This window comes from Cololabis saira, chromosome 3, assembly GCF_033807715.1.
Source record: "Cololabis saira isolate AMF1-May2022 chromosome 3, fColSai1.1, whole genome shotgun sequence".
Classification (NCBI taxonomy): Eukaryota; Metazoa; Chordata; class Actinopteri; order Beloniformes; family Belonidae; genus Cololabis; species Cololabis saira.
The window spans coordinates 14,773,594-14,800,803 of record NC_084589.1 but is presented as its reverse complement, the minus strand read 5'-3'; the positions used below and the strand labels follow the sequence as shown (position 1 = coordinate 14,800,803).

Here is a 27,210-nt window from a genome sequence, read left to right as displayed (position 1 = left end):
ATTATTAATAAAGTTGTGGATAAAATGATTACCCAACGTCATAGTTCACTGATATCAGTTTAAAACTGTCTTTTACAGTTCTTTTTTTAAATAATAATTGCCAATCTCTTCCTTAATTTAAGGCCTACCAGAGTAAATGTTATCTTGTGCGCCCAGAATCAGTGTCCGTATGTTGGCGGGGCTGCAGTTGGGGGTTTTTGAGGTGGCGCCGCTCCACGTCAAGGGTTCATCTTAAACACATTTTGTCCTGAAACAGCTTGAACGCCTGTTGAATGCCACTAACAGCAGCAAGCTGTGTAAGTCTAGTCATGGCACGTCTATCTCCCAGCTTTCTCTCATCCATCAGCGCCTCACCTTTCATCCCGGGCCTTCATCCACCCCCATCAGCAGCCCCGGCTACCATTGACTGTTGTGGTCACCTCAGGAGTCGATAACCTCACCTGGATAACCTTCCCGTCCTCCACCGCTGGGAGCAACACGTGGCCTTGTTTGATCACCATTAAGTTCGGTCCTACTTAAAATGAAAGGGTCTTTTCAGCGAATGCAGTTAAACATTGTTTAGAGGTTTAAGTTTAATAAATAGCTCTTAGTTACCGCCTTTGTCACAGTGAAGGAGTAAGAGGGTGAAAGGGTGGGGTGTTCAACGTGTGTTGTTTTCATTCGTCTTTTTCTAAAACTGCTACGTAACCAGTACTCGAGTTGTAAAAAACAATCAGGGTGGATGGTGGATTTTATCATATGGGGACAGATAATTTGTGCTGATTACAAATAATATAATATATTACAAATAATAGCACTGACCAAAACACCTGCAGAAATACTGCAGGAATGACATAGCAGCAGTTAAATACAGCCTTCTGTAAGCTTTAAATATCCACTGGGCTTACATCAAATACATCAAAACACAACAATAAAAAACAGTTTTCTGAACGTATCAATATGACTCTGTCCTTCACAGGATAAGTAAAATGGATCACTGCAAAAACTCAAAATCTTAACAAGAATATTTGTCTTATTTCTAGTTAAAATGTCTCGTTTTAGTAAAAAAAAATCTCATTACACTTAAAAAAAGACTCATCACTGGAAAAAACAACAATTTTCACTTGTTTCAAGTAGATTTTCACTTGAAATAAGTAGAAAAATCTGCCAGTGGAACAAGATGTTTTTGCTTGTAATAAGAAGATAAATCTTGTTCCACTGCCAGATTTTTATACTTATTTCAAATGAAAATTTACTTGAAACAGGTGAAAATTGTCAAATAAGTTATTTTTCTGATGACTCTAAATGTTGAAATAGCAGTAAAACCACATTCATTGATGAAATGACATAAGGGGGATGGCAGTTTTACAGGGGGGGTGATTTGGACCGTTTTTATTTCAGGGGGGATGCCATCCCCCCTCATCCCCCCTCAACTCCAGTACTGGATGTAACAGTTCTGTCCGGACGTTAACCGAGTCTTGACAAACTCTGGGAGCAATTCTCCTTTAAATTATTAAAAAATCTCACACGGGCGCGCGGAGGCGGTGAGCAGAGAAAGAGAGAGTGAACAAGAGGCGGGCAGGAAAGGAGAGAGAAAGGGAGAAGAAGACGAAGGGGGGAGCCCTCCCCACAGTATAGTGTTTCCTTGCTTTGTCTGCGGGGGTTAAAAGAGGTGGTACATCATTAAGTAGAATATTCAGCGGCGGTGTCACCGAGGGCTGACCTTTCCAACAGGTCATGGGTAGTTCACTGGTTAAGGCCTCCCGGCTCACTAAATACTCCCCCTCCCCCTCCCCCTCGCCCTCGCCTCTGTACATACTGTCTAAGGTGTCCAGGCCCGAGCTTTCACGCTTCTTTATCTCTGTTTCCTGTTTCTTTCTGAAGCTTTTCATCACTAACTGTAATGTGAAGTTAGGTTTAGACTGGGGAAAGTAAAAAAAAACTAATTCTAGCTGCTCTGCTGCAACTTTAGAAATGATTTCTCCATCTATATTGATGACTCAATCTGTATGGGCTAGGCCAAGATATGTTTTTTATATTTATTGAGTGAGAAAGGTCCAAGATCCAAAAAAAGAAGAAATAAAAACTCTCAGCACTGTCCTTGAAGCAAGATCACACCAGTCTCTTCCCACTTCTCCTATTCATCTTCCTCTCCTATACTTTTTTGTCTTTTCACCTCTATTCTCAACCGTTTCTTGGCATTCTTGGCCGCGTTGTGTGTGTGTACGTGCATGCACGTGTGCATCATGGACGCGGGAGGCCAGAAACACGGCCCCCTTTTCATTCGTCTTCATAAGCCTCATTTACTTTTGCAGCCAGATGTGAGCTGACACACATCACTCACTGCTCTCTCCATCAGCGCCCTTGAGCCCTCCTCTTGCCCCCCCCCCCCCCCCCCTAGGAGGTCAGGCCGGCTCCCCTCAGCACCTCCTCTGCTCCCCGCCGCCCCCCCGCCCCTCCCACCACCACACCATTCAGCATCAGAGAAGATGGATGCATCTTTAAAGCAGAGATTGATTGTGGATATCAGAGTTATGGTGCCATTCATCACAGCAGATATTATTCAGATGAGCGGGATTGAGCGGGGAGGTGGGACTCTCGGCCCCATAGGCAAAGTGAGCACTTTGTGTGTGTGTTTGTGTGATTGTGTGTGTGTGTGTGTGTGTGTGTGTAGAGCTGTCTGCATTGATCTCCCCTGATGTGATCCTCCTTCAGAGTCTGTTCTCATCAGATGCTGATTTACAGCTTCATTAGGATCCATGCCCCACCTCCCCTTCTCTTTGTGTCCCTCTTTGGCCAGGTCACTCTCAGACAGCAGCACACACATCACACCGGTGTGTGTGTTTAGCAACACACAATTTTTTCTGATAAAAAAGCTGCAGCTTAAGGACTTTTCATTCTAACACTGTGTTGAGTTTGTTTGGGATTGTTTTGCCATCTTTGTGAATAATCTCTTGTTACCGGACTCGGGCTTAGCACCTCATTGTTGCCCCCGAGAGTTGAAGTGCCACGGTGGTTTCTGGAGGTGCTTCCTTGCCCCCGGGCGGCCCCACTTGGGTGAAAAGAGCCCTCATTGTGCGTGTCGTCTTTTATGGCGCCGTCTGAAAGAGAAGGATGCACTCCAGTCGGTATTCAAATGGATGTGGTGAGGCAGCCAGCAGAGCAGGACAAACACCACTGGTTGTAAACACTCGGAGAAGAAAGCGGTGTATGTATGTGAGCGCGTAAGGGTGTGTGAGGATGTGTTAATGTGACTGTGTGAGGGTCTCTGCAGGCTCTTGACTGAAAGGTTTCTTTTCACCCTTTTACTTCTTCTTTCTATCCACCTGTCTTCTGTAGTTGCCTGAAATTACTTCCTGCCTTCACCAAGTAAAGAACCTCAAAGTTTTTGCTTTTTTTTTTTTTTTTAAATCCCCCACCCACCTACCCATCATTATCAGGAGTCAAGTCATGCAGAAATGTTTAAAAAAAAAATAAATAAAAAAGTAAGAAGGTAATCACACTTTGTGCTGGTGCTTTTGTCGTCAGTCCGTGATGGAAATGGGTCTAAATATGAGATTAGAACCTGCCGGTGACTGATGCTATTAGGCAGATATGCCATAGACTTCACTATCTCCCATGAAGGATTAGCGCAAATTATACTGGGAGACAGGCTTGATTTCTCCTCTGCCTGGCTGGATGTGGGCATTTGACGCAGTCTAAGTTGACAGCGTCTGTCTCTGCTTAGTTCTCGGAGACAGGTTGTGTGACAGCTGATGCCAGGCGAGGGCTTAAAAAGTGCGCGCGTGTGGGTGTCTGTTTGTGCGTCGGACGATGTTCGGTCTATGTGTGCGTGAGGAGGAAAGTTATAAACTGACAGGCGAGTGCGTTTGAATGCGATTGCACGTCAATGACTTTTTTTTTTGTTAGAAAACAGGTTCTCTTTGAGGAGGGTGACAATCGGGAAAGACTAATTTTAAGCTTGCAGGCTCCTTCTTTAATTCTACACTTATGTGTTGAGCATTATGCTAAATAATTAAAGTGTCCACATTTTATCCAGGTGAGACTGTTTTTGTAGCTTCAAACAAACAACAGAGGGTTGGTTAGATATTAATGATGAGTCAAAAAGAAACTTTCTTCCCGTCTTCATACTTCCACGTTGGTTCAGAGCGGTTGGGAGTAGCAGTGGCCCAGTGGAGTCCATCATGTAGAGTGTAATCGCAAATTGTTTGAGCTGCGGTGTTGATCTAACTGGAGGAAGGTGGTTGAGCAGTTTGTTCACCTCTCAGGAATGTTTGAGGGAACATGCAAATGTTCCCAGTTTTAGCCCTGCTGTCTCCTCTCGCTGTGTGATTTAGGAGGATGACATGTCCTTTAATGCTGGGTAGTAAACTGGAGGGGTGGATTTATAGTCTGAAGCCTCGTTTTTCCCCCCACCGGCTCTCCCCGCTGGCTCCCGTGACGATCGTACAGGCTCCACCCTTACAGCGTTTAAGGTGTTTTTAAAGACGGGGTAGCGGGTGTATGTCACCTAAAAGCAAGAGCTCCCCAGTGCAGTGGGCATTAATTTGGGCTAAAAGGGACGTACTATGGGGTGGAGGTGGAGTCAAATTTAAAATATGATATATTAGAAAGCACACATTTGGATGTCTGATGTGATGACCGGCTAAAGAACTGCAGGATAACATCCCCCCGTCACTTTGTTTGGAGTCAGCGAGATGTTCAGGTTTGCTGGGTGCTGCAGAAATCACAGACCCAGATCTGAGTGGAGACTATCAAGCGGATTCCTAAGGAGAAGCAACCTTGGAAAAGTCGGTGAAGTGGAGTTAAGAGTCTGACTTCATCCCTAAAAAAACGTCTGCTCTGAGCAGAGCCTGAAAGATGTGGTTGAAAAAGGAGTTTTTAAGGTTTCTCTGGTATTTGGACAAAAACCTGTAACAGACCACGCTTACACAAATGGCAATAATAACAGTATTCTGAATGAGGTTTTTATGAATTTCTTTAAGAACATTGATATTCCTGTACATGTCAAAGAGAATAATTTGATTAAGGTTATTTCCCTTACATCCTTACAACGTACACGTACGCGTTCCCTCCAGGATTTCGTGCAACAACGCCAAGCTCACGTTTGAAACTATATATCTTTCCGAGAAGCTTCTTACCTTTTTATATACCATATGGTGTTGGAAAATGTCGCAAAAACTTTATTGGGACATTATGTTATATTGCATATAAGATATTTACATGTCTAGAATTCTTTACAGAAGCACCGCAGCTATGATCACAATACTCTGCATGTCTTATGTGATTATTGTTCACTTCATATATTACCTTATTCAGATTAAGGTCATTGCTAACATGGTTCATATTGGAGTATAGTTGTCCACGCAAGCACGGTGTCAGACATTTCACCTCAGGAAGTTTAACAAAAAAAGCAAGAATATGTTGCACAATCTACCTAAAAAAAAACCAAAATCAGGTAACTTTGGGTTAAGCCTGGATTGAACATATATCGACTTTATCAACTTGATTGATGTATTAAACTTGAGAAATTCAACCAAATCATCATAAATGCAGGAAAAAACGTCTGGTTCAAAGCCTTTAAGTAGGACTCAAAATGACTGATCTTCCCTGTAACCCCTTCATGTCCTCATTTCTGCTCCTCCTGAGATTCCTGCTCCTTCTTCCCACTCATCAGTGTTTTCTACCGCTGAGTTTGTTATGATGTACAGCCCAAAGCGGTGCCTTGCTGTGTCAGCAGGACTGAAACAGGTCAAAATGAAGAGTGACTCAGGTAACATTAGAAAGATAAAGTGCATACTGCTACGCCTGTAAGACTGTCCACTTCTAACATGCTGTAATTTTGGCACTTACTCACCAAGTGTGTGATATCCTGCCTGCTAAGCGCTGCTAAATCTAAATAAAAATTGCATTAGTTTTACATTCTGGTTACTTTTCGATTCATTTGATGGATGAAATACATTTTCTGATGTGATAAGAACACCTTTTAAAAGGGAGCCACGTAAATATTTGAACATTACCGAAGTGACGGTTTCATTGGTATTGTCATGTTAAGAGCCAGTATCAGCCTTCTCTCAAGACAGAATTTTTCCAAATCGGTCACATCCGCTCCTCAACTCAGTTTGACTGATCTGTCTGAAGCCCAGTTTGCTGCTGCCAGCATGGGACTTGATGTTTCTCTATTTATTTCCACGGCCGATGCGTTTTCCCCATATAAAGACAGTCTGTGTCCGACCGTGTCACCGCGTGATGGATTGCATAGTCCTCTTCTCTCAGGAAGAGAATTGGGGTGGAGGGGGGTGGTGGAAAGAAGGAAGGAAAGAAGAAGGGAAAGAATGAGTGTGTGTGAGAGAGAGAGAGACATAGAGAGAGAGAGAGAGGAAACAGGGTGCTGCAGTACAGCAGTGAAGGACATGGCAGCTTAGCGCTGGCCAAAAAGACTGTGCTGAACACCTGCTCCTGTCTCCAACGCCCCTTCAACCTCCTCATTACCTGTCAATCTATCACAAGGCAGCCAGATCAAATGTCTGCTGCAGCCAGGACTTGCACAGGAAGGGAGTGGGGGGGGGGGGGGGGGGGGGGGGGGGGTGGGGTGGGGGGGGAGAGACGGGGAAAAGAGGGACAGATTGCATGTCTCAGAGAGCTGAAAATGAAGGGGAAGTAAATGTGGAGCAGCTGCATGTGTGTATCGAAGATTTGTTGATAACTTGGAGTAAACTTTGTTCAGGATTATTTAAAACTTCTGGAGGCAGTTTGACATGCAGCTACATTTAGAATTCATGGAAAACAGACTGAATGTCAACCCGGGTACGGCCTTACGTAAACGAGCTTCATTGATGTCCACAGGGTTGACGGCGTCATTAGACATTAATCCTGAAATGAAATACAAAGGATCACTTCCTGTCAGGTGTGCTTCAGATGTCAGGTGTATAAAATTAAAAACTGCATACACTTACTAAAAATAGCAACGTCTTGGAGCAGTATTTTATGGAACAGTTTTGAGTTTGTCCTAAACATGAACCCTAATAAACTGACGTAGGCAGTAGATGGTAAAAGTGGGGTCACTTAGTGCTGTCGGACGTTTGTCTATTATAGGAGGAAGTAAGACCCACTGGCCTTTATTATTATAATAGTTTTGATTGCAACGTAATAGTTTTGTGACCAGGTATATGTGAAAAGCAAACAAGAATGGAGAGATCACCATGGAAGGAGCTGGGATGATTACTGCTTTTCAGTTTTCCCATAAAACTCATCAACCCGCTGGTTGATGGCAACCAGGGGTGGCTCAAACACACCTCTGGCTCCGGTGGTGTTCCAACCAAACACCTCCAGCTTATCTTCTGAGGTAAAAAGTCAGTAAATGCTCTCTGCAAATGGTTATGATGTCTAAGTTGTCCAAATGTAACGTTTCATTTCACTCCCTCTGATCAGCAGGCTGCTGGTCTTAACAAAAATGCTGCTGTTGTTGAGTAGCAGTTGCGTTTTAGAGAGAGGTACATTTTCCAACCAGGTTTTAAATCTCCAATACCATCCTTTTGTGCCGGTATGGTCACTTCTGGCTCAAAAATACAAAGACGGGACCGTCAGTTGACGAGCCAATGGGTGACGCAACAGCAGATACCTCCACTTCTTCCACAGTCGTCGTTCTGCTATTGTTTAGATCCTGCCTGACTTTGATTGATGCCGGTAGTTTCGGTGTTCTTGCAAGAAGATGGGTAGATAGATAGATGCATAGATATGTGTGCCTGTGTTAAAGAATATTAATCGTGCTGTAGCAAGCGTGTGTGACAGACTCACAAGGGGGAACCCAAGAGCGAGACAGTGGTGGAGTGAAGAATGAATTTATTTTAAGGGAAGGGGAAAAAGGGGGTCCGGTTAGGGCAGAGGTGGTTGCTGGCACGGGGAATGGCTGGCGTGGGGAGGAGAGGACGATGGAGGGCTGAGTGGAAGCCAGGGGTAGCTTGGAGCTGGAGGGTGGCTGGGAGAACAGGCTGGTTGGAGCTGGCAGATGATAATGGTCCTGGGGGAACAGCAGAAAAGGCAGTCAGTAACAAGATCAAGAAATAGCAAGGAGATTTCACGAGGGTTTTCACTGGGATCGGCCTGAAGTGCGCACCACGGAGGTTTGACAACAATCTGGCGAGGAGTGGTGGAAAAACCAGTGTAGATATACTGCAGTGGAGATGAGTTGATGGATGGCAGGTGTGGAGACTGAGGGAGCTGATGAGCTGATGGCAGACAGGTGTGGAGGAATCCAGGAGCTGAGTGTGAGTGGCAGATGACCACACAAAACAAAACACAGGGAGTGACACAAGGAAACACAAGGGATGGGAGAACACAGGGAAACACAGGGGAAGAGGGAGGTACAGCCATAGCTGTAACAGCGTGTGCATTGATCCCTGCTTTCTTGCATTTATGCAGTCATCACGAAGCCTGTGTGTTCCTTAAAAGGCAGATGGATTTGAAGTCATCAAGGTGCATTAGCGCACACATGACCAGTCCCAACCCTCTAGTTCTGATCCTTTCTGTCATTGCTGTCTCTCCCTCACTCTTTCTTTTTAAGTCTTTCTCAAGCTCCCTCACCCAACTCCCCCACAACCCCCCCCCCTTCCTGCCTGTAGTGTGTGAGCTGTGGTGATTTACGGTAATTATCCATCGTTGGGTCATCTATCAGGCTTGCTGTTGCTAGGAGATGGAAGCAGCTGCTGCTGGCTGTTGTCTCGTCGGGGACAGTGCACGGGTGTGTTTGTACATGCCTGTGTTTGTGTGTGTTGCCCGGGACCTGGGCACGGATGCGTGCATCGGGCTATTACACGGAGGCTCTCCCGTGTGCGTTTACGGGCAGTGTGTGGAAGTGTGTTCAGGTAAAATGGTCGATCTTGATGAAGGGATTTAAAAGCGCAGGTGGTAGAAGCAAAGAAAGGGGGAATGCAGTCGATGGATGGAGGGAAGGATTATAGGAAGGAGACAGGCGCTGGTGAGGGTGGGATCAGATGTTGAAAGGGGCCAGGTGGAGTGTGAAGTGTGTGTTTTTCGAGAGGGTGTGTGGTTTAAAAAGTACAGGTCTGGGGTGATGTATCCAGACAGATAGAAGTTAGAGAGAGAGTCAGGTCTTAGGAGAGTAGTACTAGTAGTAGTACTTTGTTTGTGTGTGAAATGGACAAGATAATGTAAGGTGTGATTCCTAACGGCAGCTGGTCACACACAGGTTTAGATCCCTGCTGAAGGGCCAGTTTGTCTTCTTTTAGTCATTCTACTATGACCCATTGTGTTGACACCGGTTTGGATTTCAGGTTCTGCACAAAGCATTCATGCTGAAGTAGATGTGAATGCAGACACACTTAGATACACAGATTTATGTACAAGCACACACTGACAGGTGAACTTAGGGCTGTGCGATTAATCGATTTTAAATCTAAATCAGATTTATTAATCACAATCGATGTTAAAAAAAGGAAAATCGGAAAATCGATTTTCCTTTTTTGCAGCTGTCTGCATTACAGACAGAGCTAGTCTAGTCATCTTTGTTTGGTCAAGAAAATTGTAAATGTTGTCACTTTACTAAACTCAAGGAGGATTTACAGTATCTTTCAATTGCACTTCATTCCCAATAGGGACATTTGTTTGCTAGTTTTCTACGAAAATAAAGATAAAATATTTGAAACAATTTATTCCATTGTCTTTTTGTAGTTTTACCAAAAAAATCAAAATCGAAATCGAAAATCGGGTTTTCAGAGAAAAAAATTGGGATTTATTTTTGTCCAAATTCGCCCAGCCCTAGGTGAACTACAAACATTCTAGTCTGTTTATGATGAGAATGTGCAATGGAAATGTCAAAAAGAGGAGAAAATGATCACAAGGAAACTGAAAGATGATTAGAGGTGATAATGCATCAGTCTATCCCATCAGCCAATGGGTGAGAAGCAGGGTACAGTCTGGACAGGTCATCAGTCAAGAGCAGGACCACCAAGGATGCTTTCACACCCACAGGGTTTAGTTTGCTACAAACAAACTCAAATTGGCTCTCCTGATTGGCGCAGCTCATTTAGTCTGGTGTGAACACAGTCATCATGCTTGGGTTAAAAGAATTGGATCAAGACCCCCATAAAAAGGTGGAAACGCATGACAAACTGTGGTGCAGTCCTCCAGGTGGAAATGTGTGATGAACAAAGCGGGAGCAACAGCAACATCACATAGTTTACACCTCTGTTTGATTTAATACACATAAAATCCTGTACCGTTTTTGTTATTCCGCATTCAGCAACTCCTAGTACATTAAAATGTTCTCCTCCATCTGCAGCCATGCTCCGTTTTCAGACTGAAGTATTTAGTGAGGTGATAAATAAAAGCAACATAAAGAATTAGTAGTACACTTACTAGTCTGCACAGGTTCACCACATCCCAGAACATGCAGTACATGGATAGATTCAGTAACACAGGATCATCCTCCTGTAGTCACTCCTGGAAAACCCTTCAGTAGGGATGGGCGGTATGGACTAAAAAATGTATCGCGATAATTTCTGGCATTTATCCCGATAACGATAAAAATGACGATAAAAATAATACCAATTCAACTCCATCTTTTTAACTATAAATCTATCACCACATTCAGTCTTTGGAGCCCCCAAAACACTGCTCTAAAAGAATACTAAATGCTACTAAACTAAACCAATTAAATTGAATTAATAAAAAACTATTAAATTAGTACACCTGTACGGTAATGACTCAAATGAAACAAGTTTGAAATGTAAGAACAGGTTCAACATTTATTCAAACTGTATGGCTTAAACAGTGGGATAACAGTGCAAACAGGAAAAGTACCATTGTCCTTCAAGTTTTCCTAGCTTATAAAATCACAAAGTAGAAAAAAATACAACCTGATAAATAAAGAAACAGAACAAATAAATTAAAGTTAACTGAAAATAAAATCCAATCAGTGATGACCTCTTCTAATATAAATAAAATGTGCAAATTAACCTGTGGTTACTTGGAACATGCCACAAGTTAGATACTATTGCAATTTCTTTTCGCAAGAGTCAAACGTTATATCAAAATGTAACAACCATTTCCTTCTGTTTTTGCAGACTCTGCACATAATAGATGATGTTTGCTCCTCGTCGCTCTTTTTAAATCCAAACCAGTTCCAGAGCTGGAGCGTCGTTTAACAACAAGCTCCTCGCTCTCAGATCCGCCTTCCGCCATGTTTGTTACACAAAAACATCATCAACGGGAATTTATCCTTTTTACCACAAGATGACAAATTCTTACCGTGGGGAATTATTTTGACGGTATATCGTGAACGGTAAAATATCGCCCATTCCTACCCTTCAGCCGTAGAGAGAACACGCAAAGCCCACAACCACGGGCCCAGCCAGGATTCAAACCCAGAACCTGACCGTCACATCAACGTTTATTAGCCTTTAAAAAACACAAGTTTAGATATTGTATGTTCAGAAATTGCAATCCCTGACATGAAGATACCGAACCTAGCCCATCAGTACTTATGTAACTTACATTGCAGCTTCCCAGCAGTGTGAAGTTTCATTTGACTGAAGAGGGAGCCGGGTACGGGCCTCACATCCATACAAGCCACGGTAACTGTAAATAAAACCTGCACTCTCTCCTCTCCGTACAGGGCTAATTAGCGCCAGTTAGCATTTGTCATTGCATTTAGGGGTGAAGATTAAGAACACCTCTCAATTAATCTGCAATCAGGCTGTTTGTTAATTAGCTAACCTGTTCTAAGTGGCCTTCAGGGCTCTTGTGTAATTAGCTAAGCTGCTGAGGAGCAGGCCCGCGTGTTGACATTGACCTAAAATGTACACGCGTGCAAACAATGCACACGCAGGCACACACATATATTGTACAAGACAAACAGCTCGGCAGACGTCTCCAATCATGGTCAAGAGGGAGACGAGTCTGTGTATATACAAACAAACACACGTCGGGCCGGTCCTGGAAAATAAAACCCTTAAACGCACACTCACACACACGCACATACACACTCACACTCACGCAAGTACCTTTCTAGGTGTTGCAAGAGCAACAAACCCGTCCAAATATACATATTTATTTGTCACGCTTGCAGCGATGTACTGATTATTCCCTCACTCCACAGTAAAACTGCATCCCTCAATTCTTCAGTAAAGCGTGAGAGGGAGGGGGGGGGGGCAAAAAAACCATACTGTACTCCGCGAATGCGTACACCCTTTTGAACATTTCATCCTTTTCAAGTGCAACATCATCCCCACCAAAATGAACAGCTTCTCCAATGCTGTGTCGAAGCAGTTTTTTTTCTTGCCTACTTCAAAGCCATTTGTTTACTCTGCTGCCTCCTGACATTGTCTGTGGTAATTAAAGGAGCGCTCTGAAATTTATGGTTTAATTATACAGGCCTTGTTATGCAGAGAGGACCAGGATGGGGTGATATGCTCAATAAAAATAAATAAATTCCATATGGGTTTATTGAACCTGCGTGGAGGGTGCAGCAGTCGCCGCAGCCGCTCAGGTGTGTGTGCGCGCGGTATCGTGTTTATGCAAATGCGTTGGATGTTTATTTATGTATTGCCTTGCAGGACAGCTGCAGCTCAGTGTGCGGCGTGAGCGAGTGAGAATGAAAAATAAGGAGAAAAAAAAAGGCCAGATGAATTGCAATCGATTGCCGCTGGTTCACTGTATTGATCCTTGAGCATGTTAAAGCCTGCTGTACTCCATGAAGAACACTCACTCAGTCAGTGTGGGCTCCCCGCGCCCCCTCCCATCCCTCAGCCACCTTTTATTCGCCAACTAACACATACTTATACTGTATATGCTGCATAATTCTCCCTGTGTTGTCACTGTATGTGTTAAAGCCAGAGACCATAGTGGCTGCAGCTCCAGCTTGGATATCAGCTAGAGCGAGTGTGTGTGTGTGTGTGTGTGTGTGTGTGTGTGTGTGTGTGTGTGTGTGTGTGTGTGTGTGTGTGTGTGTGTGTGTGTGTGTGTGTGTGTGTGTGTGTTAGTATTTGTGGGTCTTTGCTGTTCTGCATGCACGAAATGGAGAGTGATCTTGGTCCACGAGCAGCTTCTCTGAACTGATCTTTGAGTCAGGTATAAATAGCATTTGCTCTATAAATAAAACAGCAGCACCTTTCACGCTCACTCTCCCCACTCACACACACATTCAGCGGCGTCCACATGCCTCATGGATCTAACGCCTGTCCAGATACAATCGTATGCACAAATACTCCCATATAGACTGCCTATGAATCCATACAACGTCCCCTAAAGGTCATGAAGAAGGATGTCTGTCTGACATTTTGATGCATTTACATGAGAGCGTGACTTGTACCAGCTTAGCACCAACTACCTGTCCAGTGTCCGACTCTACTCTTTGCATTTAAAGCAGCACGAGGGAGTTTTTGCTTGTTAAAATATGAGTTCATACTCTGTCTCCCATCCCTAACATCTGCAAAAACCACCCAAATAAACTGTGTTCTCTTATCTTGGTCGTCTCCTGCGACAACTGCAGATTGCCTAAAGGCAGTATGTCAAACTTCAACATTGATGAAACTACCTCACGGTAGACAGTAGAATGTAACGACGGGAGAGAAAACGAGAGTTACCAGGCAAAACGAAAAAAAAAGAATAAACTGTATGCAGTGCTGTAAAAGCGGCATACCTTTCACATCTATAGTGTAGCCTGGATAGCCTTCCTGATTATTTTCCTTTGATACAAAGGATGTGTCTGGTTCCTCTGGATTTGACTTTGATTTCCAGGGGACTGTACCGATGGATGCAAAAGACACCAAACACCACTGGATAGGCAAACAATTCAAGTGAAAGCAAAAGTCATCTCAAGGTACTTTACATAGAAGACAAGTACAATACAGTCTAATCAAAAATAATCCAGTTTATTCCAATTAAATCAATTTCAATTCAAAGTTTATATAATGCCAGTTCAAAAAAGAGAAAAAAAAAACCCTCTAGTGAAACCAGACCTAGTGAGGGCCATCTGGCCTAACCAGCTAGGGGTCTCAGATGACAAGAAAGAGCGATAAAACACTGAGAGGTTACTTAAGAGTTATCTGCTTATGAGACGCCAAAGAAGAAACCAGTGAGGAAGAAGGTCCACCACCAGTTTAGACCTGTGTCATGATTAAAGGTCAGGTTTAGGACACCTGAGCCTTGTAACCAATGACAACAAGACATGTATCAACAAAACACATCAGAAATGGTGTGCAGGGAAGTAGGGGGGCTGGTGAGTGACGGGTGTCAGTTTTACGGGAAAAACATGTTATTCCCGTGTGTTATTAGGAATTCTGCAGCCATCTCCATTGTTTTTGATAGAGGCTATTGTATGCTACTGTATGAGTCATCACTCGTAGCCCAGTCCCGCCCCGGTGCAATGGGTTCGGTATGTTCTGTACCAGTGGACAACACTGTAAGCAGGAAAGATACCAGAGCATTATTAATAATGTGAGGGAGTATATCTGGCCAGGCTTATCGTGGGATCTTCTGAGCCCTGCCACTTTAATTACACCAGTCAAAAGTGTCCACGTCTCTAGCTGATGCTTTCATTCCAGCTGATGACGAGCTGAATCCTTCTGTCACTAATGCAAAAAAGTTTTTACTAAACTTCCATCCAGCAGTTGCTTCAGCTATGGAGACAGGAACGCAGTCCGTCATACTCTGGTACTTTCAGGGTAAAAAAAAAACAACCAAAAAACCCCAACAAACAAACCAAAACAATCATCTATCTAAATTTCCATAAAGCTACCGGCCCAGTGTAACTCAACACGACTTGATGCGTTTGCATGGAGCCACCAGCACAAACGATTACCAGGAAAGCTGCTGGTTGACTCGGAATATCTCCCTATAAAACAGCATTTCAACACTAATCCTGTTTGCGCAGCACTTATTCCCTTTCACACCACTCTCCACATCATTCGGCGTGGTAGCTGTGTGTCTTAAGAACAACACGTCCCATCCGCCACTTGTCTGTCTGCTCGGCTCAACCGGGGCTGGAAGTGTTTTGAAATGGGGTGCGGGAGGAGGAAGGGGTGGGTGAGAGATAAATTGGTACAGCGAGCTGGAATGCTGCAGCAGTTATTTAAGGCCCTGTAGGTGCTGCCTAGACCATATGCTCCCATTATTCCGCTTGGGAGGGGCCCACGTGGGCGTGTGAGCGCGGCTTGAGGGGGGGGGGGGAGTAATGGACGGGAGTAAAAGCAGAAAGGTAGCCGAGGAATTATTTTAAAGGAGAGCCTCCACTATCAGGTGTAATTTTAAGACAGGGATACCAGGAGAAGCCTGAGATGAGATGAGAGCGAATGAGCTTCTAAAGTAAATGATCGCCTTCACCTTCAATATCCGGCTCCTTCACCACTGTTTTGCATAATTCATCTCGTCAAAATTTGAGGCGTGGCGGAGGATAATTCACGAACTTGTGAACTTTTCATGTCGATAGCTTCTCTCAGGCTTGTGCCTCATCATTTTTACATCATAAACCTGAACGTGCTGCAGGAAGCTACTGATGGCAACCCCTCCCCGGGAGTGTTTTGTTACTTGTTGATTTCTTTTTTTTTTTTTTAGAAAATGAAAAGATTTCTACACCTCAGTACAACTGAAACATTTTTGTAACACTGACAATTTGAAAAATATGCAGGGCTCAGAGTACTGTAAGCTCTTGCTCCTTTTAAACGAATGAGCTAAAAGAAATCTCTCTTGCAGATAACTCAATATTTATCCGTTTGGAAAACAGGGCCCACACATAGCTTTGCTGTTAGCCTCATATCTCTGTCTTGCTCCTATTTCTCCTCCTCCTTTTTTTTTTCTTCCTCCTATCTGTTCAGTCTCTTGTCAAACCGAGGCCCGTGTTCCCGATCAGGGCATTGCTCTCATGTTAGCCGCTTCACGGGAAGCACATCCCAGCATTCCCTCTGACACGCCGGCAGCAGCATTACCATAATTGGCTTTTCTACATGACGGGACAGAGGAAATAATAATGTCATTTTATTTACAGCCCTCTTGTCCCAGTCCGAGAGCTATCACCCCTCCTCCCTCTGCCTCCCCCTCTGCACCATACACTGTCATGCACCCCTCCGCCTCCTGCTCCTCCGTCTCACCCCGCCTCCTCTGAGCAGGGCGCGAGTCTCGTTCTGCCACGGCGTGTAGGTCAAGAGATGGCTTTTTGATCAGCTGCTGTCCAAAGCCATCAGGGCTGAGAGGCACGTAATGGAGAGCGGGGTGACAAACAGAATCTGGGGAAGGAATAAGACTGCCAGTTTCCTATTAGGGGCCCGGCCTAAACGGCCTCTGCACCCCCGCCTCCAAACCCACACCCACACCCACCACCTTACCTCCCCCCACCATCATTCTCTGCTGCGAGCCCACTCCTGCACTGCCTAAATCACATGAGTGAAGGGGTGCGTGATTGGACATTAGTGCCGCAAATGACTGCCGTGATTGCCCCCTCTTCCCAAACTCACATCAAATAAATAAAGAAATGTGTGTAAATAAATAGAAGGAGGGGTGTTGGGAGGAATTGTGGCCGGTGGTGGAGGAGGTGGTGGAGGAGGCGAAGCTGACTGGTTTCATCCCCGTCTTTCTCCTCTCTCTTGCGCTCTCTCTCGTCTCATCGCCTTTCTGCCTTTCTTATCTGGTTTGTTTGGCTTTGACAGCGGCCAAATGGTGAAGCTCCGTGGGCCTGACAGAGAGTTATATTGATTTAACAACCAGCAGACTCTCGGCAAAGAAAAGGGAGGAGGCAGAAGAATGGGAAGGGGTGTGGAGATAGCAAAGTTTTGAAAAGGAGTGATATGTTTTTGCTTTGCTCCTTGCCAAAGTGCTGACATGTCTGCTGGAAGTATTTCATTCGGTATATTTACAAAAAAAATCATGTCACACAAGAAGTGGAGCCACGTATGAGGGGGGAATGTTTTTGAGATCATCCGTACTTTGGTTGGTCGTGTTGTTGTCCCTTTGTGAGGCTCCGTGTTGCGTTTCAGCGGGACAGAGGGCGTTCACCACAGTCTTTGCATTAGTAAAACATATCAAACCGTGTCTGTTCCCGACAGGCAGCTGCACTCACTCAGCTCTGCTGAGGTCTCCGAGTACCTGCAAACGCCGAATCTGCAATGACACATAATGTTTAGTTGTCTTTATGTAATAGGCACAAGTCAGAATCAAGTATGCTTCTCGGTACAATAGCTGGCTAGTGCTTCGAAAACACTCGGAAGTTAAATAAGAATAATAAAAACGACACAAATGGGAGCGTACACACACTCGCCGAGCTCTTTTAAAGCTCTTATCTCTGATCAAATAAGGATCTGTACACTTCACTATAATTCACAGCTTGAGACACAAATGCTTCTTGTAACACATGAACCACAACAAGTTTGTGCCGCCCTTATTGTGTGTTATGAATTTTTAGAAGAGCTCTTCAAATCATGTTAAGAAGCCACTAGTTTCATTTTGTGCCAAAGCTAGTACCCCTTTATTTTTTAATGATATGTTTTTCAGTGCGAAAGCAGAGTAATAACAAAAAATAATCTGGTCTCTAAATTAGGCAAACAACAACAGCTTTTGACTTTTTTTTACTGTCATTTCATATTTTAAAAAGAATAATGCCAAAAAGAAAAAAATTCATGTGGGATATATTAAGTATCCTTTTAGTACCTCTTTTTGATTTAAGAGTAAGATTTAGCCACGTGCTGCTAATCATCAGCTCTTGATGAACTGACTTTGAGCAAGTGTGCAGATTTCCTATAAAACTACATGTTTTACTGGTCCGGAGATTGGAGTTGTCTGTGTTAACACAATGCCAAAAAGGAAAAAGTAAATTATCACGGCACATCAATCTGGAAAGGGTTATAAAAACATTCAGAACATTTTGAGTTCAGTGATGTTCAGTAAGGAAGATTACTAACAAGTGGAAAACATCATAGTCGCTGAAGATTAAAAATCAAGGTAGGAATGGCCCCTTGTAAAGTCCAGACTTCAGCATAATTGAGATGCGATGGTGGAACGTTGATGCTGGATTCACAAAGCAGCATTGCGGCAACGTACGACAGTGTCTGACGCTTCTGGCTGGCGCTGTTGTCATGCCATAAGCAATCTGCCAACCACTGGTTCTGGGTGCATTCTGTTCTGTCAGAAGTGCAGGCAGAGAGGTGAATTTCAAGGTTGGGGATGGCGATGATGCGTTTTTCCTCCATTGTCCTCCGATGTGTGTTTAAAACGACCAGCTCTGTGTACGAGTCCATTTGCAAAGCTCCAGCTGTGTAGCTGCAACTTGTTTGGCATCGTATGCACTGAAGCAGGGAAAAGTTGAAAATTCCTCAATTTTTGACGGAAGCAACACAATCAATGCAACGCACGCACATTGCCACACGCAAAGCTGCTGTGTGAATCCAGCGTGAAAGAGTTGTGCATGAGCAAATGTCCAGAAACCTTTTGTTTAAAGAAGAATGGACCAAAACACCTCCGCAGTGGTGCGAGACCGATAACTTCATAAAGGAAATGAAGATTTACAAGCTGTCAGATCACATGGGCGATTAAAATTGCACACACCATTTTTTTTTTTTGCATCATTTTTGTTAAATATACAATGACGATAATGATGTTAAATAAAATTAAATGTTGTTGCTCATTTGAGGTTGTATTAGTCTAATACTTAAAACCACTGCAATCAGATGATCTTTATTGTTTTTACACACACAAAAAATGGGATTAAAAAGGGAGTACTAACTTTTACACATGTCTGAATTTCCTGTCGCATTTCTTGAAACTCCATTAACCTTGTATGTAGGTATCCAGAGAGATCAGTGACAATGGGGTGCTAATTCATGCCTCCTCTCGCGCATGTTGTTGGTGATCTGGCGTGGCTGGTGGCGGCCTTGATTGCTGCCGCTTCTGACAGTGTGCAGTCTCGTCCTGGCCTCCCTGCCGCCTGTCTCCTTGATGGCGGCACGTCCCCGAGCAAAAGTGACAGGCGCTTTGGCGCCCGTGCAGATGGCCCTGCTCACAACCATCACCCATTCTGCAAACCAAACCGCCAGGGACGGCCCGACCCCTTTCCAACGCCCGCCCCTTTGCTGCCGGTGTTGCTCCGCATATGTGCATCTAGGACGAGGGAAGGGGTTTAATCTGCTCGCCAGTCAGAAACACGCATCTTCAAGTTGCAGTGATTGGGCTGATAGGTAGCTCTTAATATTCTTCCTCCCTCATCCCTCACGTTTTAGCATACTGTCCGAATAAATGCAGTATTTCATGACAGATGAAGAGATCAGACTCCAGCTAGCTGCATTTCATCACTAATATATTTCACATTTATGGTTTGCAAAACCGTCCACTTGCTGGCTATGATTTTTACAGATGTCTGTCTCTGCCAGGCTTTTGTCTGTGTGCTTTTGATATCTCCCTCTTTGTTGTTTCCATGACAACATGGCAGGACAGGAATTGATTGACAGGGATCGTCAAAGGGTTCCCTGGCGACCTGCACATCGTTCAGAGCCCCTCCCTGCTGCAGTCTGTGTTTTGTCACTCACCCAGGGATATTTCTGATCTGCTGCTTCTCATTCCTGCTTTTTGTGTATGTGTGCAGTTTAAACACCACCAGCTATCGCGGTTTAGCTGCTTTTTTGGCTGCAGTTCACATGAGTGAGTAGCATAGGTAATTCCTACTGTATGTTTGCACTGTTTCTTCTGGGCTCGTCAAGAATGGACAGCCATTCTGCAGGGTGCTTTGTATTTTAAATGGCTGATGCCTATTGATAGCCTCCTCTTGGAGAAGCGTGTTAGTGTTAGTGAGAGGGAAGGGGCTGTTACAGAAGACGCTCTGCAGATGTGTTGTAGAGAGTACAGCACATAATGCTAATCTGCTGTGTTAGGGATTTTCAGGAGTTTTAGAAACTGTCTCGGTCTCAGTCTGTCAGTGGGATTGAAGCGCAGCCAGGTTCTCCTGTAGTGTTCTCATTTCACAGAAATCCTGTCAGGCGTTAGGGGAGCATGTTGCTCATTTGGGGAGGGGTATATCAGTGGTACACAGCGAACTTAGCCTTATGGGCAATATTATGGTTGGTGGGTTCAGCCTTGCACTATGAAAGCAAACATGTATGAGCTACGAAATATGTGCACGAGATAGGCACGGTAAGGTAAGCGTGCAGCGTAAACACGCATTCAAATACAGGCGCTCGCACACATGTACATCATCCCACAGACACAGTTGATGGTGCAGCTGCTCACCTCCCCCACCTCCTCCACCCATCTCCTCTCAGGCAGCAGTAAATGGTGCCAGTGTATATATATCAGGTATTATGTCCACTTAGATTATGATGTGACAGGTTAGCGTGCCGTTTGAAGTTGACAGCACATCTGTTTCATCAGGAGAGACTGATACTGGCATCTAGGACGCACATCTCACCATGCAGGAAGGAGATAAAGGAAGAAGCTAGGGGGCCGTCTTTCCTGTCTCCCTGCCTCCCTCATCCAGTCTTTTCTCTCGCAGCTCTTCCCTCAGCCACAACCTCCTGCTCACTTTTTCATTCTCCTGCATATCTTCTTTTCTTTCACTTGTTCTCCCTCCAACTATCTCCTGTCTCTCTCACTTACAACTGCTTGCAGTCACTTCCCTAGCATGCACATGTGCGTCTCTCTTATTTGCCTTTCCAAATGGCAAACCTGTTACATCTCTTCCATCATTAGTTCATTACTCTTCACACATTTATTTTTTGATCAAGTGTTTGCTTTCCACCTTCTTCTTTTTTCCGTAGAAGCATTTTTGTGCAGGGTTGAGGAACAGTGAGTGTAGCACTGTCAATCCTGCCAGATCTTGTTTATTAACTCACATAAATAAGAAAAGAAAGACCTTCAGCTTATCGGCTTGGATTACAAAAAATGCTATGAAAGGTCCAAATGAATGTTTGTTTGTCTCTGTCTTTAATCAGTTGCAATACCTGAAACCATATTTAGTTGAACCATAAGGAATGGATGAACGAGATGCAATAACGCGTAAGGGAGAGAGGTACGGGGAGAAAGGGGGAGTCAAACATGCAGGCATGCAGCTGGCTAACAAGGCCAAACAGCCAGTGACTTCCTGGGGAACAGGAGGCATGTGTGGAAGAATAGATAGTTGGGAAGGAAAGGGAAAACTGTCAGAAGCTCAGTGATTTATTTTTTCCCTTGGAGGCTTTTTTCACCACTGGTTTTTCAGAGCCACATGTGTGTAAAATACAGACAAACTCATGCATGCATGCATGCGTACAGACACATACACTCGCATCGGATGAGAGTGAAAGCCTACATTTCCCATCATTGAACATTTATTCCATCTTATTTTGACTGTGGTCCTGTTAGTGTGCTGTAAATCTTTAATTTCACTCAACTGACCTCTTTTATCTCTTTTCCCTCTATTTCAGCGTACATGCCCGAGGATGAGCTTAAGGCAGATACTCACGATGAGGAAGAGCACCTGCAGGATGATGGCCTCTCGTTAGACGGCCAGGACACCGAGTTCCTGTGCAACGAGGAAGAGGAAGATGTTGATGGAGGCCAGGCACCTAGCTACAGAGACTCTCCACTCAGCAATGGCACCAATCCTGATGCTGGATACGCGTCGCCGCTCAGCGATGCTAGCGACCGGCTTGTGGACTTCAAGAGCATCTCTTCAAGAGATGGTCAGGAGAGGGAAGGCACCGCTCTCCCCTTCCGTCCCAACAACGGCTTGTCTTTCCAGGATAGCCTGGCACAGATGAAAGCCGTCTATGCAAATCTCATCTCAGATGCCTCTTGGTCTAGCATCGCAATGGACATCATGAAATCTAAGCCTGCTGCAGCTGGCAGTGTCAACAGTGTCAGTTCCCCTGCAGAGCCTGTTTCTTCCGCCTCTGTCTCAACAACTACAACCATAAACAAGAGCAGTGGGGTCAATGTGGCTAGCAGTCACCATAACGGCAGGAGCTCCACCACCACTGTCAACCACATGGGCAGCATGAGTGCCAGCACCAATGGCACAGCAGCTAGCTCTGCTAGCAGCCACAGTGCAACCAGTAGCAGTGGGCACAGCGGTGGTGGGGCCAGTAATGGTGGTATAACCTATGACTGGCACCAGGCAGCACTTGCCAAAACTCTTCAGCAGACCCCCTACCACCTTTTACCTGAGCCCAGCCTCTTCAGCACAGTGCAGCTCTACCGGCAGAACAACAAGCTGTATGGCTCTGTTTTTACTGGTGCAAGCAAGTTTCGCTGCAAAGATTGCAGCGCTGCCTATGACACACTGGTGGGTCTGACAGTCCATATGAATGAGACAGGCCATTACCGAGATGACAATAAGGACAAAGAGGAGGATCAGGGCAAGCGCTGGTCCAAGCCACGCAAGCGCTCCTTGATGGAGATGGAGGGGAAAGAAGATGCCCAGAAAGTACTGAAGTGCATGTACTGTGGCCACTCATTTGAGTCTCTGCAAGATCTTAGCGTTCATATGATCAAGACCAAGCATTACCAGAAAGTGCCTCTCAAAGAACCAGTGCCAGCCTTGGCTACTAAGCTGGTGCAAACGTCAGCTAAAAAGCGGGCTATGCAAGATGCTATAGTCTCCCCATGTTCCCCGGACTCTCTCCATGCTGGTGGTGGTGGTGGCGGTTTATCTCTTGGGGATATGAAAGACATGAAAGCTGCAGCTAACCCCTATGTGACGCCAAACAACCGCTATGGCTACCAAAATGGTGCCAGCTACACGTGGCAGTTTGAAGCTCGTAAAGCGCAGATCCTCAAATGCATGGAGTGTGGTAGCTCACACGACACACTACAACAGCTGACTGCCCACATGATGGTTACAGGACACTTTTTGAAAGTTACAAACTCTGCATCTAAGAAGGGCAAGCAGCTGGTCTTTGATCCTGTGGTAGAAGAGAAGATTCAGTCTATCCCACTACCGCCAACCACCACTAGACTCCCTGTTCCCAGTAATGTTAAGTCCCAGCCAGTGTCCCCAGCCCTCTCCTCTGGTTCAGAGGAAAAAAGGGATGGAGGTGAGGATGAAAAAGTCGAAAGTTGCGAACCAGTAGAGAAGAAAATCAAGGAGGAGAAGGATGATTCAAGTGAAAAATCAGAGACTGATACCACGTCATATAAATATCTTAGAGAAGAAGATCTGGAGGAGACACCTAAAGAGGGTTTAGATATACTGAAATCCCTTGAGAACACCGTATCCAGTGCCATCAGCAAGGCTCAGACAGGCACACCAACATGGGGTGGCTATCCCAGCATTCATGCAGCCTACCAGCTGCACGGCATGAAGAGCTCATCCACTGTTCTGCCCCCAACCGTCCAGAGTGTCCAGATGCAGCCGATGTTTAACAGTGGGCTACGAGGTCTCGTGGGTGACCCCAACTCAGTCATCCAGTCTCCTCGAAGCCCTTCCTCGCCAACTCCCCTCAGGAGCAACGTAACTGCCATGGAAGAGCTTGTGGAGAAAGTGACAGGAAAAGCTGCCACTGTGAAGAAGGAAAAGGAGGAAAAGATGGTGAGCATGGAACGATGCAGGCCCCCGTCGTTAGTAAAATCCCCTTCTCCTGCACTGAGAGAGCAGAGAGACCAACTACCATCTCCAAATGACTTTTCTGTAGGTAAACAATCTGGGATGAGAAGTAGCAGCCCGGGCAGTGTAGATTCAGAGCTTATCTGTAAGAAGGAACCAAGGGAGAGCCTAGTTGATGGCCAGAGCAACCACTCAAAGAACGGCTCCGAGGCGTGCCAATCCCCGGTAACCAATGGCAACAGTCTTGGCATCATCACTGACCATTCACCTGAAAGTCCCTTCGTCAACCCTCTCAGTGCACTCCAGTCGATCATGAACACACACCTGGGGAAGGCTTCCAAACCAGTAAACCCATCTGCAGATCCACTATCGATGCTGTACAAAATCAGCAACAGCATGATGGATAAGCCAGCCTTCAACGCAACCCCTCAGGGCAAGCCAGCTGACCACTATCAGCTGTATGAAAACAATGACCAGCCCATAGACCTGAGTAAAAACAAGTCCACTGCTAACAGCAACAACAATAAAAGCAGCAGCACCAGTGCTCTCTTGACCAACACTAATGTAAATGGAAACAAACCCCTCATTTCCCTCCCCGAATCCGTCTCTTCTCCTCTGAGGGAGAACGCTCTGATGGATATTTCCGATATGGTTAAGAATCTCACAGGAAGGCTGACACCCAAGTCTTCAACTCCCTCCTCCATCTCAGAGAAGTCTGATGCTGATGGGAGTGCATTCGAGGATGCCCTGGAGGACCTCTCGCCACTTCAGAAGAGAAAAGGGAGGCAGTCCAATTGGAATCCCCAGCATCTCCTCATCCTGCAGGCACAGTTTGCCTCTAGCCTGAGGGAAACCGCAGAGGGCCGTTACGCCATGACTGACCTGGGCCCTCAAGAAAGGGTTCACATCTGTAAGTTCACAGGCCTCTCCATGACTACCATATCTCACTGGCTGGCTAATGTCAAGTACCAGCTGAGACGGACTGGGGGCACCAAGTTTCTCAAAAACATGGACTCCTGCCAGCCCGTGTTCCTCTGTGGTGACTGTGCCTCTCAGTTCAGGACTCCCTCCTCCTACATCAGCCACCTGGAGTCTCACCTGGGCTTCAGCTTGAAGGACCTGTCCAAACTGTCAGCTGAGCACCTACGGGAGCAGCAGGCTGCCTCAAAGGTGATCACAGACAAAATGACATTCGGCAGCCCGCTGTCAGCCTTGGCCACGCCAGAGGACGACACAGGCTCCGTGTACCAGTGCAGACTGTGCAATCGGACATTCGTCAGCAAACACGCAGTCAAACTGCACCTCAGCAAGACCCACGGCAAGTCTCCGGAGGACCACCTGGTGTTTGTCACCGCTCTGGAGAAACTGGAGAAGCTCGAAAAAATGGAGAAAGTTTAGTCAAGCACGTCTGTGATCTGCTGAGGGAACGGACTGACAGCTGTGGAACTGACTAGAATTTCATTGCACTAAAATGACATTGTTCACAGTTACTGCACTGGGCCGAACTGAGCCGCCAGAAGAATATCAGTCTTACTATTTTTAGTTGTGACAACTGCCTGACTGGACCATGTCTTTTAATGTTGTTTCTTTCGTTTTAATTTGCCAAGCTTTTTTACACTTATTTTGTAATATATTTATATGCTATTTGTCTGACCTGTGCATGTATTTTAGTGAAACAAGGTTAAACACAAGATTTTAATCTTTTCATGGCAAAAATACAACTACTGCTTCAAGGCTAAAAGTGGTGAGTGGAAGAGAGAACTGTATAATACTTTATATGAAGAAGATGAACACTCAATGTATACGACATAAAGTTAACCCCAAAAGACTGAAGTAGCACCTTAGACAGTTGGATTTTGAAATTGTTGGATTATCTTTCATTTGTCAAAATCTGATTTAAAAAGATCAAGGATTATCATGCCCCCCCCTCCCCGTCCCTTCATCCCAACACTCTCCTCCTTGGGTTTCTGTCACTCCAAAAGTCTTTTGGTGACGCTCACAAATCTGTCCATGTTTTAGAGGGGGGAAAAGAAAGAAAGGAAAAACTGAAATGCTGCTTCTCGGTTACGAGTCAATCAGTGAATGGCCATTGGTATGCAAGTTTGCTCAAGAAAACCTTTCCTTGCTGTGAAGTACCACCTTATAGCAATTTTCCAGTTGTATGGTTTGTTACAGCCTTCTTTTTGAAATTGTGTCGCTTTATTCAGCTGTAAAGAGAACAGTCCGTTACATGTAAATGACCACCAGTGAAACGTCAGTACTCCATTAGACATATCTTACCATTTGAAACGGCTCAGCATTCTTTGTATCTTAAGGTGTGTGCATTCTCTAACTTTTATATTGTCATTTTATATACAAAAAATGATTAAAAAATAAAAACAGATGGTGTACATAGATATATGCTGTAGAGCTACAAAAATGTCCTTTTTTTAAAGAAAATACAAATTAAGCTTCTTTGGCTCGGTTTACATAAATGATTTTAATTATACTTGCATCCAATTTGATGCATGAAATGGTGTGGAAAATAAATAAGCGATGCACAATGACTATACATTTCAATGTTTTATCAACAATATTGTAAAAAAAAAAAAAATGAAAGGAAAAAAAACAACAGCAACTTTTTAGCACCAATTAGTTTGTTTCATTTCTTTCTCAATTGTAAAATAAACCCCAAAGCAGTTGTTAACAGTCATATATTTGTGGTTGTGTGTTCTTTTGTCACGGCGGTGCACCAAACTCAAGGTTTACAAGTTGCAGCTCTGCAGAATTTGCTCTCGGGCAAATGAAGAGATTCACACCCAGATCAAATCCCAACCCAACATAACAGGATTTTCTTTTTTGGTTATTCTAAACTTTGGCACTGCGGAGCCGCAGTGCAGAACATCTCTATTGGTAGATCATCAATAGGTCTGGTTTTTTTTCTCTTTTTTTTTTAAGTACAAGTCAGTAGTGTCATACATCTAACTGATGACTGAGCCGCATCATACCGCCAATGATTATGATGATGAAGATGACGGGGGCGATAAGTCTGTAAGGGTGCCTATTGTACTGCCAGAAACCCATGCTAGACTTGTGACTGGCCTTCGGAGGGCCATCCTGAAAGAATCAGTGTTGTATTAATGAAAGCAGTGTACTTTAGCCTTTCTTCCTGGAACTAAATCAGATGGGTGTCTGCTCTGCTTAAGTAAGACTTGGCAATAGGGAGTCTATTGTCAAAACTGAATTATAACATGCATGTGAAGTATATTTCCATTATCATTCATGATGACCGAAACGTCTCGCATGTCAAAACGCAGAGGCTCATTAGCAAACATCCACAGCCTCCACAGACTGCGTCTAATACTGTTTTCAGACACAAAACCGCTTCATTTAATACTTGCAAACACAGCAGGGGGTAGAAAATGTGACCATTCAGACAGGCTAAATGGTATTAAATTAATGCTAACCAACATTCAGACTCATTTGTGCTGAACAGGATGACTGCAGAGACAGATCTGGAACCAGTCAGCAAGTCCTGATTGATCGGGAACTACACATACCCAAATATGTCCAGCTTTGTCACTCACTGCTATCCCCCCCTTGAGTTTACAGAAGCTGAGAGGGAATATATTTCCTCTAATGATAGCAAGCCTGTGATGCGTCAGTCCCACAGGGAGGGGAAGTGCCACGGTGTGATACTGCAACGCTTCTTCTCCGTCCTCGGGTCTCACCTG

General features: G+C 44.7%; 1 protein-coding gene across 1 annotated transcript in view; it reads left to right on the top strand.

The window, feature by feature from the left end:
- LOC133425810 (teashirt homolog 1-like) overlaps window positions 1-26,189 on the top strand; it is a 39,685-nt gene extending 13,496 nt beyond the window's left edge. The window contains exon 3 of the mRNA XM_061716331.1: window positions 21,378-26,189. Coding sequence (XP_061572315.1) covers window positions 21,378-24,895 — 3,518 coding nt within the window. The 3' untranslated portion in view covers window positions 24,896-26,189. The remainder of the gene's footprint in view (window positions 1-21,377) is intronic.
- The last annotated feature ends 1,021 nt before the right edge of the window (window positions 26,190-27,210 follow it).